This window comes from Myxocyprinus asiaticus, chromosome 33, assembly GCF_019703515.2.
Source record: "Myxocyprinus asiaticus isolate MX2 ecotype Aquarium Trade chromosome 33, UBuf_Myxa_2, whole genome shotgun sequence".
Taxonomy (NCBI): Eukaryota; Metazoa; Chordata; class Actinopteri; order Cypriniformes; family Catostomidae; genus Myxocyprinus; species Myxocyprinus asiaticus.
The window spans coordinates 43,961,793-43,978,329 of record NC_059376.1 but is presented as its reverse complement, the minus strand read 5'-3'; the positions used below and the strand labels follow the sequence as shown (position 1 = coordinate 43,978,329).

The 16,537-nt window shown below is 40.9% G+C and overlaps 1 protein-coding gene across 3 annotated transcripts in view; it reads left to right on the top strand.

Annotated features, from left to right (window-relative positions):
* The first annotated feature begins 1,223 nt into the window (after positions 1-1,223).
* The window catches only part of LOC127423846 (synphilin-1-like), a 17,657-nt gene continuing 2,343 nt past the window's right edge, over positions 1,224-16,537 (top strand). For all 3 annotated transcript variants that reach the window (XR_007894389.1, XM_051668480.1, XM_051668479.1), the window contains exons 1-10: positions 1,224-1,348; positions 3,333-3,400; positions 8,480-8,543; positions 9,018-9,802; positions 10,901-11,080; positions 11,787-11,900; positions 11,987-12,112; positions 15,571-15,740; positions 15,858-15,929; positions 16,154-16,537. The exon at positions 16,154-16,537 is cut by the window's right edge. Coding sequence is in view for 2 of the 3 variants with exons in the window: in XM_051668480.1 (XP_051524440.1) it covers positions 3,344-3,400; positions 8,480-8,543; positions 9,018-9,802; positions 10,901-11,080; positions 11,787-11,900; positions 11,987-12,112; positions 15,571-15,740; positions 15,858-15,929; positions 16,154-16,537 (1,952 nt within the window). In the remaining variant the exon portion in view is untranslated. The remainder of the gene's footprint in view (positions 1,349-3,332; positions 3,401-8,479; positions 8,544-9,017; positions 9,803-10,900; positions 11,081-11,786; positions 11,901-11,986; positions 12,113-15,570; positions 15,741-15,857; positions 15,930-16,153) is intronic.

The following is a 16,537-nucleotide window of genomic DNA, read 5'->3' as shown; positions in this document are numbered from 1 at the left end:
ACACAAATACTGTCGATTGAGATTAACTTGTATTGAACCTGGAATATTCCTTAAATTATTTGTATTCATTTTTTTCAGTCACAAAGTGTATCAAGGTTAAAAAATAGATTTATTTTTTATTAATTAACGATGGAGCAACATATTTGTGTGAAAAGAAATAATAAAAGAAGGTTGTTTTGATTAAAATATATATTTTTTTAAGGTGGCAAGAGAGGGGGCTGATAGTGATATCGTGTAGAAATAGGGGCAACATTTTTCAGCTTAGTCAGAGACAGCAAGATGCTTTATTTTAATAACTAATGTTGATCATACTTGTTTAAAATAACCACTTCAGAAAAGAGTTAATCATTTCCTGTTCATTTCAATCACATTTCAAGTATTCTATAAACAAATGAATCTCTACTGTGATTGGATCAGTCGATATGAGTCCGCTTTAAACATTCTTCATATTAAATCTATTCCAACAGACTGAAGAAAAACATTGTGTTTTTACCCCAAATACAATCCTTTCACTTATAGGACAGTTATTGGGTAACTCGATAACTAATATTAGCATTACATTAATGCTGTTTAGCCAGAGGAGAACTGCTCCCCAAGGTTATTTTTATCCATTATCTACATCTTATGGAGTTTTGTGTTCCTTGCTTTGTCGCCTTCGGCATGCAAATATTATATATATTTATATATTTATATAAATATATATAAATGTATACAGTATATAAGGCATAATCTACACTCATGTTTTTCATCAAACTGCAGAATTAAAACTTTAAGCATCATTACAGTTGCATTTTCTGTAATGCTGCTTTGAAACAATGTGTGTTAACTCAACTTAAAAACAAGCTGAAACAATGACAACTTAACATTTTAAGCATTTGAAGGCAGTTAGTTATGTATACTCAAAAAAGCATGTTAATACAACTAAACGCCCAAGTAATTATTTATTTATTTATTTATTTATTTTTTTTTTTTACAGTGTCTAGTGTATGTTATCGTGTAACCCAATAAATGTGTGCAGACTTTTTGTATATACTGTACAAATTTTCTATTAGAATTTTTATGGCCTACGGACCTATAAACTGTTTAATATTATTATTTCTTAAAGGACACGGCGAGTTTCTTACTTTTCATTAATGAAAATGTAATAATGCAGGAAGGTTTGTGTGTGTTGTGTGTGTGTGTTGTGTGTGTGAGTATGTGTGTGTGTGTGTGTCTGTATGTCGGGATCGCGCGCTCAGGAGGCTGACGGAGGCGCGCGCTCGTGACACATTCTTCAGATGTTCCGTTAATCATCAGAAATAAAGAGAGATAAATCACGAATATCCGCGACACACCGCAGCGAGCGCAGGTACGACAGTAAAACATCATTAAACACAGACAGAATTTACAGAAGAGAGAATAAAGAGAGAAATAAAAGGATGATCTGAGAGATGCTAATGCTAATGCTAGAAACAAAAGACAGATACACACATACTGTATATACTCTTTCATATACTGTACACAGTCATTATTATAATCGCTCTATATACATCATTTACCTATATTATCACTAAGCGCTACTTGCATTATTTCTATGTTTATATCGTCTCTGTAGATTAAAATCTTGTTCGATTTGAATCAGTTCTATCTTGATACACCTGAATCTTCATCAGTTTGTTCTTCTTTAACACACATTAATGAGTTTATCAAATTCAGCTGAAAACATGATCAGATCTGTTAATAATGCTGTGTTTATTAATGACATCAGATGATGATTTAGAGTCACAACAATCACTCAAAATCAGATTGTTTTGAATGATTCACATACACACCAAACTGAACAGTTTCTGTAGACAGCAAGACATAAAGATGATCATAACATTAAAGGTGCACTCAATATGTATTTATTTGTAATTTATTATTTATTTATTTTTAATGACATTGATGAAATTTATGATTAACAGTCAGCCAGGATTCATTCAATCCATGAGTGAAAGTGTCCAATAACTGGAGGATTACTGAGATTCAGCTGGTCATGTGATCTCAATATGGCAGCTCCCAGGAGAGGACCCTCTCCATGTACAATAAAACAGTTTTATTAGGTTATGAGTCTTCATCTCATGTGAGTCATCATGATTATATACTTATGTTTAAAAATTACTAGTGAAGCACGATATATCAGCAGCCATATCGGTATCGGCTGATAAATATGAATTTTCAAAGTTATCGTATCGCCGGGGCCTGGGTAGCTCAGCAAGTAAAGACGCTGACTATCACCCCTGGAGTCGTAAATTTGAATCCAGGGTGTGCTGAGTGACTCCAGCCAGGTCTCCTAAGCAACCAAATTGGCCCGGTTGCTAGGGAGGGTAGAGTCACATGGGGTAACCTCCTCGTGGTCGCTATAATGTGGTTCTCGCTCTCAGTGGGGCGCGTGGTGAGTTGTGTGTGGATGCCGCGGAGAATAGCGTGAGCCTCCACACGCACTATGTCTCCACGGTAACACGCTCAACAAGCCACGTGATAAGATGCGTGGGTTTGATGGTCTCAGACGCGGAGGCAACTGAGATTCGTCCTCCGCCACCCGGATTGAGGCGAGTCACTACGCCACCAGGAGGACTTAGAGCGCATTGGGAATTGGGCATTCCAAATTGGGGAGAAAAAAAAACAGTTATCGTATTGGTCCGATAAAAACATTCGGCTGATGTATTAAAGCCAATAAATTATTGCTGAATCCCTCCTATTGAACTATTTCAGGCACACCCTACAGGGCTTCAGACTGTGACTAAAATGGTCACAAATGCGACCAAAAATAAACGATTCGGACAATAATTTACAATCTAGTCACCGTTGGCAACAGTCGGGTTGTCAGATATCATCTTGAGTTATTGAATACATCTTTAGAGCGTGTGCCAGTGTGTCTCGCGCCGCTTTTGACCTTTTCTGTTGAGATGAGCTCGCTGAACGCAACAACAAACACAGCGTGAGCCATGATGTCCGATTCATAAACAAATGACACTAAATTGAACTATTCTGTAATTTGGCTCCTAAATGTCTCAGTTTGAGAGCCAATGGCTCCAAAGTCATTTTTTTTTGGTTTGGAGCCTTGCGCTACTCACCATGAGGGTTTTGATTGGTTCTCTAATTCATGACATGACACGTCAGCACGCAGCATACTTTTCTTTAGAAGATCATTCTGGATCTGGGTAAACACACCATTTTTATTTATGTAAACTTTTGAAAGTGGAAAAAAGTACTGAGTGCATCTTTAATCCTGTCCAGTAGTTTCATCACAGTAACTCTGTCGTCAGGGTCTGTTATCAGTCGTTACTCATTAGTTTCTTCTTTGTGAACAGGATGACTGAAGATGGACGTTCCTGAATATCTGGATCTGGATGAAATTGATTTCTCTGATGACATATCTGTGAGTCCACAGGTTTTTCTCTTTTGTCCTTTTGTTGTTGTAAAGACATTTTTGATATTGAACTATTCAGCAGTTAATTTGGTGCAATCCTTTACAGACACGTTGGAGAAAGAATTGCCATTCGCTAGTAAAGTTTGGTTTTTACTCGACAAACTTTTCATGACATGTAAGCGTAATGCAACTGAAAACTGATAAAGATAATAAGCAAACCGAGAAGGGGGAATCTTCACATATATATATATATACAGGTGCATCTCAATAAATTAGAATGTCGTGGAAAAGTTCATTTATTTCAGTAATTCAACTCAAATTGTGAAACTCGTGTATTAAATAAATTCAGTGCACACAGACTGAAGTAGTTTAAGTCTTTGGTTCTTTTAATTGTGATGATTTTGCTCACATTTAACAAAAACCCACCAATTCACTATCTCAAAAAATTAGAATATGGTGACATGCCAATCAGCTAATCAACTCAAAACACCTGCAAAGGTTTCCTGAGCCTTCAAAATGGTCTCTCAGTTTGGTTCACTAGGCTACACAATCATGGGGAAGACTGCTGATCTGACAGTTGTCCAGAAGACAATCATTGACACCCTTCACAAGGAGGGTAAGCCACAAACATTCATTGCCAAAGAAGCTGGCTGTTCACAGAGTGCTGTATCCAAGCATGTTAACAGAAAGTTGAGTGGAAGGAAAAAGTGTGGAAGAAAAAGATGCACAACCAATCGAGAGAACCGCAGCCTTATGAGGATTGTCAAGCAAAATCGATTCAAGAATTTGGGTGAACTTCACAAGGAATGGACTGAGGCTGGGGTCAAGGCATCAAGAGCCACCACACACAGACATGTCAAGGAATTTGGCTACAGTTGTCGTATTCCTCTTGTTAAGCCACTCCTGAACCACAGACAACGTCAGAGGCGTCTTACCTGGGCTAAGGAGAAGAAGAACTGGACTGTTGCCCAGTGGTCCAAAGTCCTCTTTTCAGATGAGAGCAAGTTTTGTATTTCATTTGGAAACCAAGGTCCTAGAGTCTAGAGGAAGGGTGGAGAAGCTCATAGCCCAAGTTGCTTGAAGTCCAGTGTTAAGTTTCCTCAGTCTGTGATGATTTGGGGTGCAATGTCATCTGCTGGTGTTGGACCATTGTGTTTTTTGAAAACCAAAGTCACTGCACCCGTTTACCAAGAACTTTTGGAGCACTTCATGCTTCCTTCTGCTGACCAGCTTTTTAAAGATGCTGATTTCATTTTCCAGCAGGATTTGGCACCTGCCCACACTGCCAAAAGCTCCAAAAGTTGGTTAAATGACCATGGTGTTGGTACTCACCAGACCTGAACCCCATAGAGAATCTATGGGGTATTGTCAAGAGGAAAATGAGAAACAAGAGACCAAAAAATGCAGATGAGCTGAAGGCCACTGTCAAAGAAACCTGGGCTTCCATACCACCTCAGCAGTGCCACAAACTGATCACCTCCATGCCACGCCGAATTGAGGCAGTAATTAAAGCAAAATGCGCCCCTACCAAGTATTGAGTACATATACAGTAAATGAATATACTTTCCAGAAGGCCAACAATTCACTAAAAATGTTTTTTTTATTGGTCTTATGATGTATTCTAATTTTTTGAGATGGTGAATTGGTGGGTTTTTGTTAAATGTGAGCCAAAATCATCACAATTAAAAGAACCAAAGACTTAAACTACTTCAGTCTGTGTGCACTGAATTTATTTAATACACGAGTTTCACAATTTGAGTTGAATTACTGAAATAAATGAACTTTTCCACGACATTCTAATTTATTGAGATGCACCTGTATATATATATATATATACAGTGCATTCATAAAGTATTCAGACCCCTTCATTTTTTTCACATTTTGTTATGTTGCAGCCTTATGCTAAAATGCTTTAAATTATTTTTTCACATCAATCTACACTGCATACCCCATAATGACAAAGCTAAAACAGATTTTTGATAACTTTGCAAATTAATTAAAAAGAAAAAACTGAAATATCACATTGACAGTATTCAGACCCTTAACTCAGTGCTTATGGCAGTTTTCCACTGCAAGTTACGGTTCGACTCGACTCTGCTCGCTTTCCTTTTCTGTGCATGCTTTTCCACTGCAGTTTAGTGCCGCCTCAACGTGGGTGGGATTATAGGCTAATCATCATATTTGCGTCGCTCCAGCCAGCTCTTGTTGGATCCTCTCCTCGGCTACTAACGAGAGGAACGTCTGCACCTCTTTTATTGATCACGGCGTGATTTTGCGCACAGCTATTTCTTTTTACAATTTGAAAGTCATGTGAACATATGATACTGCTGTCGCTGTTACTAACTTTAAAACTAGCGGGTTGATGTCCCATGTCGCAAATCCAGTGACGCTGGTAGTGACGATTCTCTCTGACCAATCAGTGATCTGCAGGGTTTTGATGTCACATTTAGTAATGGCTCGGCTCGCTTGGAACCTTGACCGAGGTGGTACTAAAAAAGTACCAGGTACCAGGTACTATTCACAGTGGAAAACCCCCAAAAAGCGAGCAGAGTCGAGTCGAGCTGTACCGTGTAGTGGAAAAGCCCCATTAGTTGAAGCACCTTTGGCAGCGATTACAGTCTCAAGTCTTTTTGAGTATGATGTGACAAGCTTTGCACACCTGGATTTGGGGATTTTCTGCCATTCTTCTCTGCAGATCCTCTCAAGCTCTGTCAGGTTGGATGGGGAGCATCGGTGGACAGTCATTTTCAGATCTCTCCAGAGATGTTCGATTGGGTTCAAGTCCGGGCTCTGGCTGGGCCACTCAAGGACATTCACAGAGTTGTCTCTAAACCACTCTTGCATTGTCTTGACTGTGTGCTTAGGGTCATTGTCCTGTTGGAAGGTGAACCTTCGGCCCAGTCTGAGGTCCAGAGCACTCTGGACCAGGTTTTCATTAAGGATATCTCTGTATTTTGCTGCATTCAGCTTTCCTTCAACCCTGACCAGTCCCCCAGTCCCTGCCGCTGAAAAACACCCCCACAGCATGATGCTGCCACCACCATGCTTCACCGTTGGGATGGTATTGTGCAGGTGATAAGCAGTGTCTGGTTTCCTCCAGACATGATGCTTGGAATTGAGGACAAACAGTTCAATCTTCATTTCATCAGACCAGAGAATCTTGTTTCTCACAGTCTGAGAGTCCTTTAGGTGCTTTTTTATGTGTCTTGCACTGAGGAGAGGCTTCCGTCTGGCCACTCTGCCATAAAGTCCAGATCGGTGGAGTGTTGCAGTGATGGTTGTCCTTCTGCGAAGTTTCTCCCATCTCAACACATGATCTCTGGAGCTCAACCAGAGTGACCATCGGGTTCTTGGTCACCTCTCTTACCAAGGCCCTTCTCCCCCGATTGCTCAGTTTGTCCAGGTGGCCAGCTCTAGGAAGAGTCCTGGTTGTTCCAAACTTCTTCCATTTAAGAATTATGGAGGCCACTGTGCTCTTGGGAACCTTCAATGCTGCCGAAATGTTTTTGTATTCTTCCTCAGATCTGTGCCTCGACACAGTCCTGTCTCTGAGCTCTGCAGGCAGTTCCTTTGACCTCATGGCTTGGTTTTTGCTCTGATATGCATTTTCAGCTGTGAGACCTTATTTAGACAGGTGTGTGCCTTTCCAAATCATGTCCAATCAATGGAATTTGCCACAGGTGGACTCCAATCAAAGTGTAGAAACATCTCAAAGATGATCCAGAGAAATGGGATGCACCTGAGCTCAATTTCAAGTGTCATAGCAAAGGGTCTGAATACTGTCAATGTGATATTTCAGTTTTTTCTTTTTAATCAATTTGCAAAGTTATCAGAAATCTGGTTTTTGCTTTGTCATTATGGGGTATGGAGTGTAGATTGATGTGAAAAATAAAATAATTTAAAGCATTTTAGCATACGGCTGCAACATAACAAAGTGTGAATAAAATGAAGGGGTGTGAATACTTTATGAATGCACTGTACATACAGTATAGTATTCATATATATGATTTCACACAATATAGTATGCTAGATTGTACATTTTATTTTATATTCGCTTTTTATCATTTTAACCACATTTTAGCTTGTGTACAAATGTACAAGTTTTGCATTCTATCAATTTATATGATGTCATGAATTTAATTTTTAATAATGATACAAGCTGTTGTCACTGTTTAAAATTTCATACACATTATTAACAAAATATTCAAGGTTGGAGTCTAATAATGAAAACAGAATTACACATATAACAGTTATTTAATAATTATATTATACAGTGACTCCAGTCAGGTCTCCTAAGCAACCAAATTGGCCCGGTTGCTAGGGAGGGTAGAGTCACATGGGGTAACCTCCTCGTGGTCGCTATAATGTGGTTCTCGCTCTCGGTGGGGTGCGTGGTGAGTTGTGCGTGGATGCCGCGGGGAATAGTGTGACGCCTCCACACGCGCTACGTCTCCGTGGTAACGCACTCAACAAATCACGTGATAAGATGCGCGGATTGACGGTCTCAGACGCGGAGGCAACTGAGATTCATCCTCCACCACCCGGATTGAGGCGAGTCACTACACCACCACGAGGGCTTTGGGAATTGGGCATTCCAGATTGGAGACAAAAAGGGGAGAAAATAAATCAATAAAATAAAATAGTGTAAACTTGGAGTTTTATTAACATATTTAACATTGTCCCCAAATTTCATCTTTGGGTAAGGATTGATGTTGATACTTTTTAAAATGATAATATTACAAGGTACTGTATTTTTAAATAATCATTATTGAAAGTCAATAGTTATGATTTTGAAGACATTTATATGGAAAATGTCTCCTATTTGGTTTTCATAATGTAAGTCTGTTTAACAAGGAAAGTGGACATTTTAAAGGACCTTCAGTGCAATCAGGACATACTTTTATCAAGATATATATTGGGTCATATACTGTATATTTGACCAGTGAGTGTGTTCCCTGAGAATATATATATATATATATACTGTATAATTCCTCATTATACGAGGATTTAAATGATCTGACAGTATTGTCACTGCATGACGTGCATGAGGTGATGAAGTTTTATATCACGATGCTTCTCCTGTCACAGTACGCATCAAAGAACATTCCAGAACTGTGTCGAAGACATGATGGACAAAGTGACGAGAGACAAGGTGTGTCATTTATTAATGTGCTGTTATCATTGTAGGCTTTACAGTAAAAAATACTGTAATACAGTTGTTGATATCAGCATAAATTAAAGGCAGTACAACAAATACTAATGTCATATAAGAAATATATAATTATTTGTATAATTATCATCATTTATATAATAAATAGTTGAAATCAGATCCGTTTTTTTTCACCACATCTCAGTAATGAGAATTTGGGAGAAAATGTGCTAAAAATAATGTCATGAAAATAATGTCACAATGCAAAATATATATACAGGTATATAAAAAAAAATCCTAAAATTAGGCTTAATTTTTCTTTGCACAAAATATAATTTCTTATTGCTTTCTTTTGATTTTGGAGTGAAGACGGATTCTGCCATTCATAGTATGAGAAAGACGTGTGCATGAGACATTAGTATTGCAGCGCACTAGGGCACGTGTGCATTAGAGTTTATAATGACACGTGTGTTTCAGTTCCAGCCATCAACTGGGGGCGAAGTGCATCATCTCACAGTGGCACCGGAATCAAACCCACTGGCATCGCTGATGTCTACAGCAAATTCAGACCCGTTAAACGCGTGTCTCCTCTCAAACACCAGCCCGACGTCTCAGAGACAGACGCGGACGGTAAGAGCAGCGAGCAGAATGCACATGTAAACAAAGATGACGGCACCGTTACTGATGTTCAGGGGCTGAAGAGTAAAGTCTGTGTGAATGGAGCTGTGTTCGGAGAGCTGGAGCACTACGATCTGGACATGGACGAGATCCTGGACGTGCCTTACATTAAATCGAGCCAGCAGATGGCCACTCTCCCTCGCGTGAGCTCTGAGAAGAGATCCTCTACTGAGCTGTGTCACGGTGTGAAAGGCTCGTCTCTCACGCACACAGAGAGCATCAGCAGCGGGATGCAGTTCTGTGTTCTGTCTCCCGTCAACTGGCCTGACATGAGGAAGTCTAAGTCTGTAGATCAGGATTACCTCAGAACACAAAGCGCCGGATTTGAACACTCTCCAAACACACTGCACGCCTCTGAGACGGACAGACTCGTGTCCGGCCTGCCCTTCCCAGATACACCGACTCATAAAGCCGGAGCCGATTCTCCCAGCAACCAGGCGATGTTCCCTCTTCAGGGAGGTAAAGCAGCAGCGCGGCAGGACAAGAGCTGGGGAGCATCACGGGCGTTTGGAGAATGCGATGAAGAAACCAAGAAGAACCACAACATCATCAACATCGTCAGAGAAGGACAGATCTCACTCCTGGTTTGAACATTTGTTTTCATACATTATTGTGTTTCCTCCTGAGATGTACTTATAATGTGTGTAAAGATTCTTAGTTTTTCATGTCTGTTTTCCACCCTCTCCCTGACCCTTACTAATGGACAGGCTGTTTTTGCTGCTGTGCCATTAAAGGGATAGTTCACCCAAAAATGAAAATTCTGTCATCATTTACTCACCCTCATGTCATTCCAGATGTGTATGACTTTCTTTCTTCTGCAGAACACAAATGAAGATTTTTAGAAGGATATTTCAGCTTTGTAGGTCCATACAATGCAAGTGAATGGTGACCAGAACTTTGAAGGCCCAAAAATCACATAAAGGCAGCATAGTAGTAATCCATAAGACTCCAGTGGTTTAATCCATGTCTTCTGAAGAGAGATGATAGGTGAGTGAGAAACAGATCAATATTTAAGTCTTTTTTACTATAAATCTACACTTTCACAGAAAGTGAAAGTAGATATTTATGGTAAAAAAGGATTAAAATATTGATCTGTTTTTCACCCAAAGCATTTGCATCACTTCAGAAGACATGGATTAAACCACTGGAGTCTTATGGATTACTTTTATGCTGCCTTTATGTGATTTTTGGGCCTTCAAAGTTCTGGTCACCATTCACTTGCATTGTATGGACCTACAGAGCTGAAATATCCTTCTAAAAATCTTCATTTGTGTTCTGCAGAAGAAAGAAAGTCATACACATCTGGAATGACATGAGGAGTGAGTAAATGATGACAGAATTTTCATTTTTGCAGATAATCGATAGTTCTGAAATCAGCTATAGGTGCCTATTAATCGGCAAATTGAATTGGTCAACCTCTAGTGTTCCCTTGATTTCTGATTTCAGCTGTGTGACATTGTGACAGATTCATAAAACAATCTGTTCTGAAACGGTTCCAGTCAGACTGAAATGATCAGGGATCTTGTTTAAAATATATTAATGTTGTGATTCTTCAGAAGGATCTGCAGAGCTGCAGGTGCTACACACACACATGCACACACACACGCACACACAGCAGAACACTTTGATTTCTCATGAAATAAGCCTGTAATGAAAAGGAACTGTGTTGTTTGTGTGCGCAGCCTCATTTTGCAGCTGAGAATTTGGAGCGAATCAGAGATGAGGACAGAAACAATCTGCTGCACATCTCTGCAGCTCAGGGTCACGCAGACTGTCTGCAACATCTGACCTCTCTGATGGGCGAGGACTGTCTGAACGAACGCAACAATCAACAGCTCACACCCGCTGGACTCGCCGTCAGGGTGCGTTCACATTTTCCAGTCATCACAATACAACATCTGGAAGATTACAACTGGAGAAGAACCAAAGAACATGAACTAGAACGTTTTAGTCTTAATCTGAGTCTTAGGCCATGTCCACACTAATCTGTTTTCAGTTTCCTAACGTCATTGCATTCCAAATGTCGCTGTTCTACTGTTGATGAAAGGCAGAAACGTAGCTAAATCAATCAAATATATTAGTGTGGACGTGGCCTAAATCGGAGTCTCACACTGAGGGCTGGTGCTGTTTCTATGACGATAGAAACTAGATGAGCCAGAATTCATTAAAACTGCTTACTAACTACATACTAACTTTTGTAACATTTATTACAATAAAACAATCTAGTGAACATGCATCTTTAATTTCATTTTGTCATATAAGCATGCAGTCAATAAGTGAGTGATGTTAATTCAGTAACGGCACTGACTGATTCAGCGAGTCAGAATGACTCTGAGTCGTTTTGGACTAATTAAATAAATGAAACGACTCGAGTCATTTGTTTGTGAATCGTTCTACACTGTTTCTATCACTGTTTGTTTTTGCGTGCTTTTCGTGATTGGCTTAAACCAGCTTCCTTCTAACTGGTTTATTCTTTAGTTGAGATGAATTCTTAAAAATCATAATGTTTAACTGTGTGTGTGTGTGTGTGTGTGTGTGTGTGTGTGTGTGTGTGTGTGTGTGGTGTAGAACGGTCATCTAGAGTGTGTGCGCTGGATGGTGAGTGAGACGGAAGCGATCGCTGAACTCAGCTGCACCAGAGAGCATCCCAGTCTCATTCACTATGCTGCACGCTACGGACAGGTGAGACCACACCCCCCTGATTAATATTCAGTGAGTGGGATCATGTGACTGAGCGTGCTGTGTGTGTGTATGTGTGTGTGTTATAGGAGCGTGTTCTGCTGTGGCTGCTGCAGTTCATGCAGGAACAGGCCATCTCTCTGGACGAGGTGGATCAGAACGGCAACACTGCGGTTCACGTCGCAGCTCAATACGGTCATCTGACCTGCATTCAGGTGCTGTCATTTAATCTGCAGAGTCTTTTTTAGTCTGAGACAGGAAGCAGCACTCCCTCCGGTTTCCTGTTTTGTTCAGTGTGCAGCTCAGAGATGTGTGTTCAGAGAGTCGGAACAGCTCAATATTCACTCGCACACTGTTATTAATTAACTGAATGGGCTCATGGTTTACAAATGTCCTTCTCCTTTATGTTTTTAGAGGTTTTTTCATCCCACTTCCACAAGTTTCTATCGCGCATCCGAATGCTCCCGCTGAATTTTGCTCCATGTTCACCCGCTCTCTGCCCACAGTGAGAAAAGACGTCCACATCGGATTTTCAGGCCCTTCTCTGACATCCCGCTCCCACACACCACTCATTGAACGTGCCGTCTGCTCCCGCCTTCATGTAATCCCAGAAATCTAATCGGGTCCTGTGGGAGTTCTGTGGGAATGCAGACCTCTACCAGTCTTGAGTGCACTGAAACAAATGTGTTGGATTTACTTAAAATGTGTGATGCAAAAATGCTACATATACAGTATTTAAGTAAATTCAACTTATGATCATTTTATGTCTGCATAACTAGAAAACCTTTGTTATATATATACACAAATGTATCAGTTCATTCAACTTTATTTACATAAAAAGGTATGTCACACGATTAAGATTGAACAAATAATAGCACGTTATTTCAGTGAACTTTAATACTGTTGTTTCTACTTGATTTAATTGGTTCAAAAGAAAATAATTACCAGGTCAGTCAGTTAACAAAAGTTTAAATAGTATTGCAGTATAAACGTTTGCTTCTATTGTAACTGCTGTTCTCTACTGTACAGTATATTATAGTGATTTTATATCACGGGTCTGTTGAATGCTCGATTCTGATTGGTTGACGGACGTTCTATGGTGTGCAATTATTTGCCCATAAACGCACATTTATGGAGTAGTTCCAGGTCTTGACCGCATAACGGTTCCATGTCACTTCGGCAAATTATTTCAGTTATTTCAAAGAGCCGAACAGGCTACCACATCAAAATAACCAATTAAAACACAGACACTGGTTAAGTACACCGTATAAGAATGACAATGTCTATAATATCCTGAATGTTTTTAAATTTTAGTTGAAAAGTGCCCTCACACTCCCTCTATCTTTCGCTCTCGTCTTACCCATGCTCACACACGCTGACACACATACTATTCATATGCACAGACACACGCACACACATATAGAGACTCGAGTCATGACCAGCAACAAACAGAGCCTTAATGTAAACGCACCCCTGCGGCTTGATCAATACAACAGTTTCTATGTTATCCAAAATAACTTTTAATATGTCCTATTTGGCCTCCCATAGTGGAAAGCACCCTCACGCTCCCCCTCCTCTCTTTCGCTCTCACACACACACAGACTCACAAACACACACATATACACATACACACTCACACACAAACACATACGCATACACACTCACACAGAAACGCATACACATACACACACACACTCAGACACAAACGGATACACATACACACAAACACACAAATGGATAAACATACACACAAACACACACTCACACACAAACGCATACACATACACACACACACTCAGACACAAACGCATACACACACACTCACACACAAACGCATATACATACACACACTCGCACACAAACACATACACACACACACTCAGACACAAACGGATACACATACACACAAACGCATACACATACACACACACACTCAGACACAAACGGATACACATACACACAAACACACAAACGGATACACATACACACAAACACACACACACAAATGGATACACATACACACAAACACACACACTCACACACAAACGCATACACATACACACACACACTCAGACACAAACGGATACACATACACACAAACACACAAACGGATACACATACACACAAACACACACACACAAATGGATACACATACACACAAACACACACACTCACACACAAACGCATACACACACACACACACACTCAGACACAAACGCATACACATACACACACTCAGACACACACACACACACACACACACAAACGTATACACATACACACACTCACAAACATATACACATACACACACACTCAGACACAAACACACACATACACTCACACACAAACGCATACACACAAACACACAAACGGATACACATACACACAAACACACACACACACTCACACACAAACGCATACACACACACACACTCAGACACAAACGGATACACACACACAAACACACAAACGGATACGCATACACACAAACAAACACACACACAAACGCATACGCATACACATAAACACACACACTCAGACACAAACGCATACACATACACACACTCACACAAACGGATACACATACACAAAAACACACAAACGGATACACATACACACAAACACACACACACAAATGGATACACACAAACACACACACACTCACACACAAACGCATACGCATACACACACACACTCAGACACAAATGGATACACATACACACAAACACACAAACGGATACACATACACACAAACACACACACACACAAATGGATACACATACACACAAACACACACACACTCACACACAAACGCATACACATACACACACTCACACACATACACATACACACACACTCAGACACAAACGCATACACATACACACACACACACTAACGGATACACATACACACAAACACACGCACACACAAATGGATACACACACACACACACAAACACACACACACTCACACACAAACGCATACACATACACACACTCACACACAAACGCATACACATACACACGTGAGCAACAAACAGAGCCTTCATGTCAGCACACCCCTGCGACACAGTGGAGATGTAAACAGTTGTTTAGCAACATAAAAGCTATATACAGGAATGGTAACCCTCACTGCTGCTGAAAAGTTTACTTAAACGTACATCTTGGCAATTTGAAGCGATGTTATTCCTGATGAGAGCCGCAGCAAACACAGGTAATCCCACACGTGATCTCTTTCACTCACTCACTCACAAGCACACACACACACACACACACACTACCTTCCTACTCCAATAATTGCTGAACATCAGTGCAAGCCTCCGTTGCTAGTTCTAAAGATACGTTTTAGTACTAGCAACGAAGGCTCGGGCTGTTTCAAAGCAAGACACTGAACCCGTGCCGGAAGAAAGTAGTTCCTCTCACAAGAGTGTTTTGGGACGAAAACCAGAAAATGTTTTGAGATAAAACCCTTAACGATGTCTTGAGGTGTGGTAATCGTGGTGTAAGCGGAATAATTGACTCCGGCCCGTTGAATTATTGAAAAATAATGCACACCCGAGGTGTAACGGCTGCATTACCACTTCGGGTGTGCATTATTTTTCAATAATTCAGCAGTCCGTCGTCAGTTATTATTCCTTACTTATTTAATGTTCTCTTTACTGTGTGTTTGTCAGACGCTGGTGGAGTACGGCTCTAACGTGACGGTGCAGAATCAGCAGAGTGAGCGCCCTTCTCAGTGCGCCGAGCGTCAGGGTCACAGCACCTGCTCGCGGTATCTGGTCGTTGTGGAGACGTGCATGTCCCTCGCATCACAGGTTGTCAAGCTCACCAAACAACTGCACGAGTAAGAGAGCATGCCTCCTATACAGCGTCAACTCTGCTCACTTTATTCATTTATTTGAGTTCTTCTATGAGTGGGACATTAATAATTGTCATCTGAAATGGTTTCTGTGTTTCACAGACAAACTACAGCACGAGTAGCTTTACAGAATCAACTTCAGCTCATTTTACACAGACAAGAACCAAACGGAAGGTCTCTATTCTCTTCAGATTTTTACACTGTAAAGTTTGTCATCTTTTGCATGTTAAAATACTCCAGTAAGCCACTTCTGACTCTTTGTCTGTTCAATGGGAGACAGGGAGAGTGTTCTGGAAACTTGTTTGAAAACAGCCATTATTTTTGCAGTTCAGTTTGTCAGAAATTACGCACTTCAGCTTTACGTTTCATGCTGTTCGTATCTCTGTTTGTTCATTCAGCGCTCATGTTCCTGCGGCTGAGATGTGTCCAGAGATGACATTAACCGCTGAAGTCACTGCTGATAATGGCCGGTGGATTCTGAGACAGAGACACGTGGATGCAGACGCTGGACTGAGGAAGGGTGCGGCAGAGGGCGCCAGTGGGGTGGAGTCAGGGGTGGGGCCTGGAGCCGGACCGATAAGGAGGCAGGGTGTGGCGGAGAGGCGGGAACTAAAGCTTGTGCGTCTCAAACAGATCATGCAGCGCTCGCTCAGTGAGTCGGACAGTGACGCGTACCCGCCGGACGAGTCCAAACACTCCAGACCTGAGAGACCGACCCAACTGCCCATTGCTGAGTCCGAGGAGCCCGCTGCGGGATCACGGGTAATGGCGAAACAAAAACA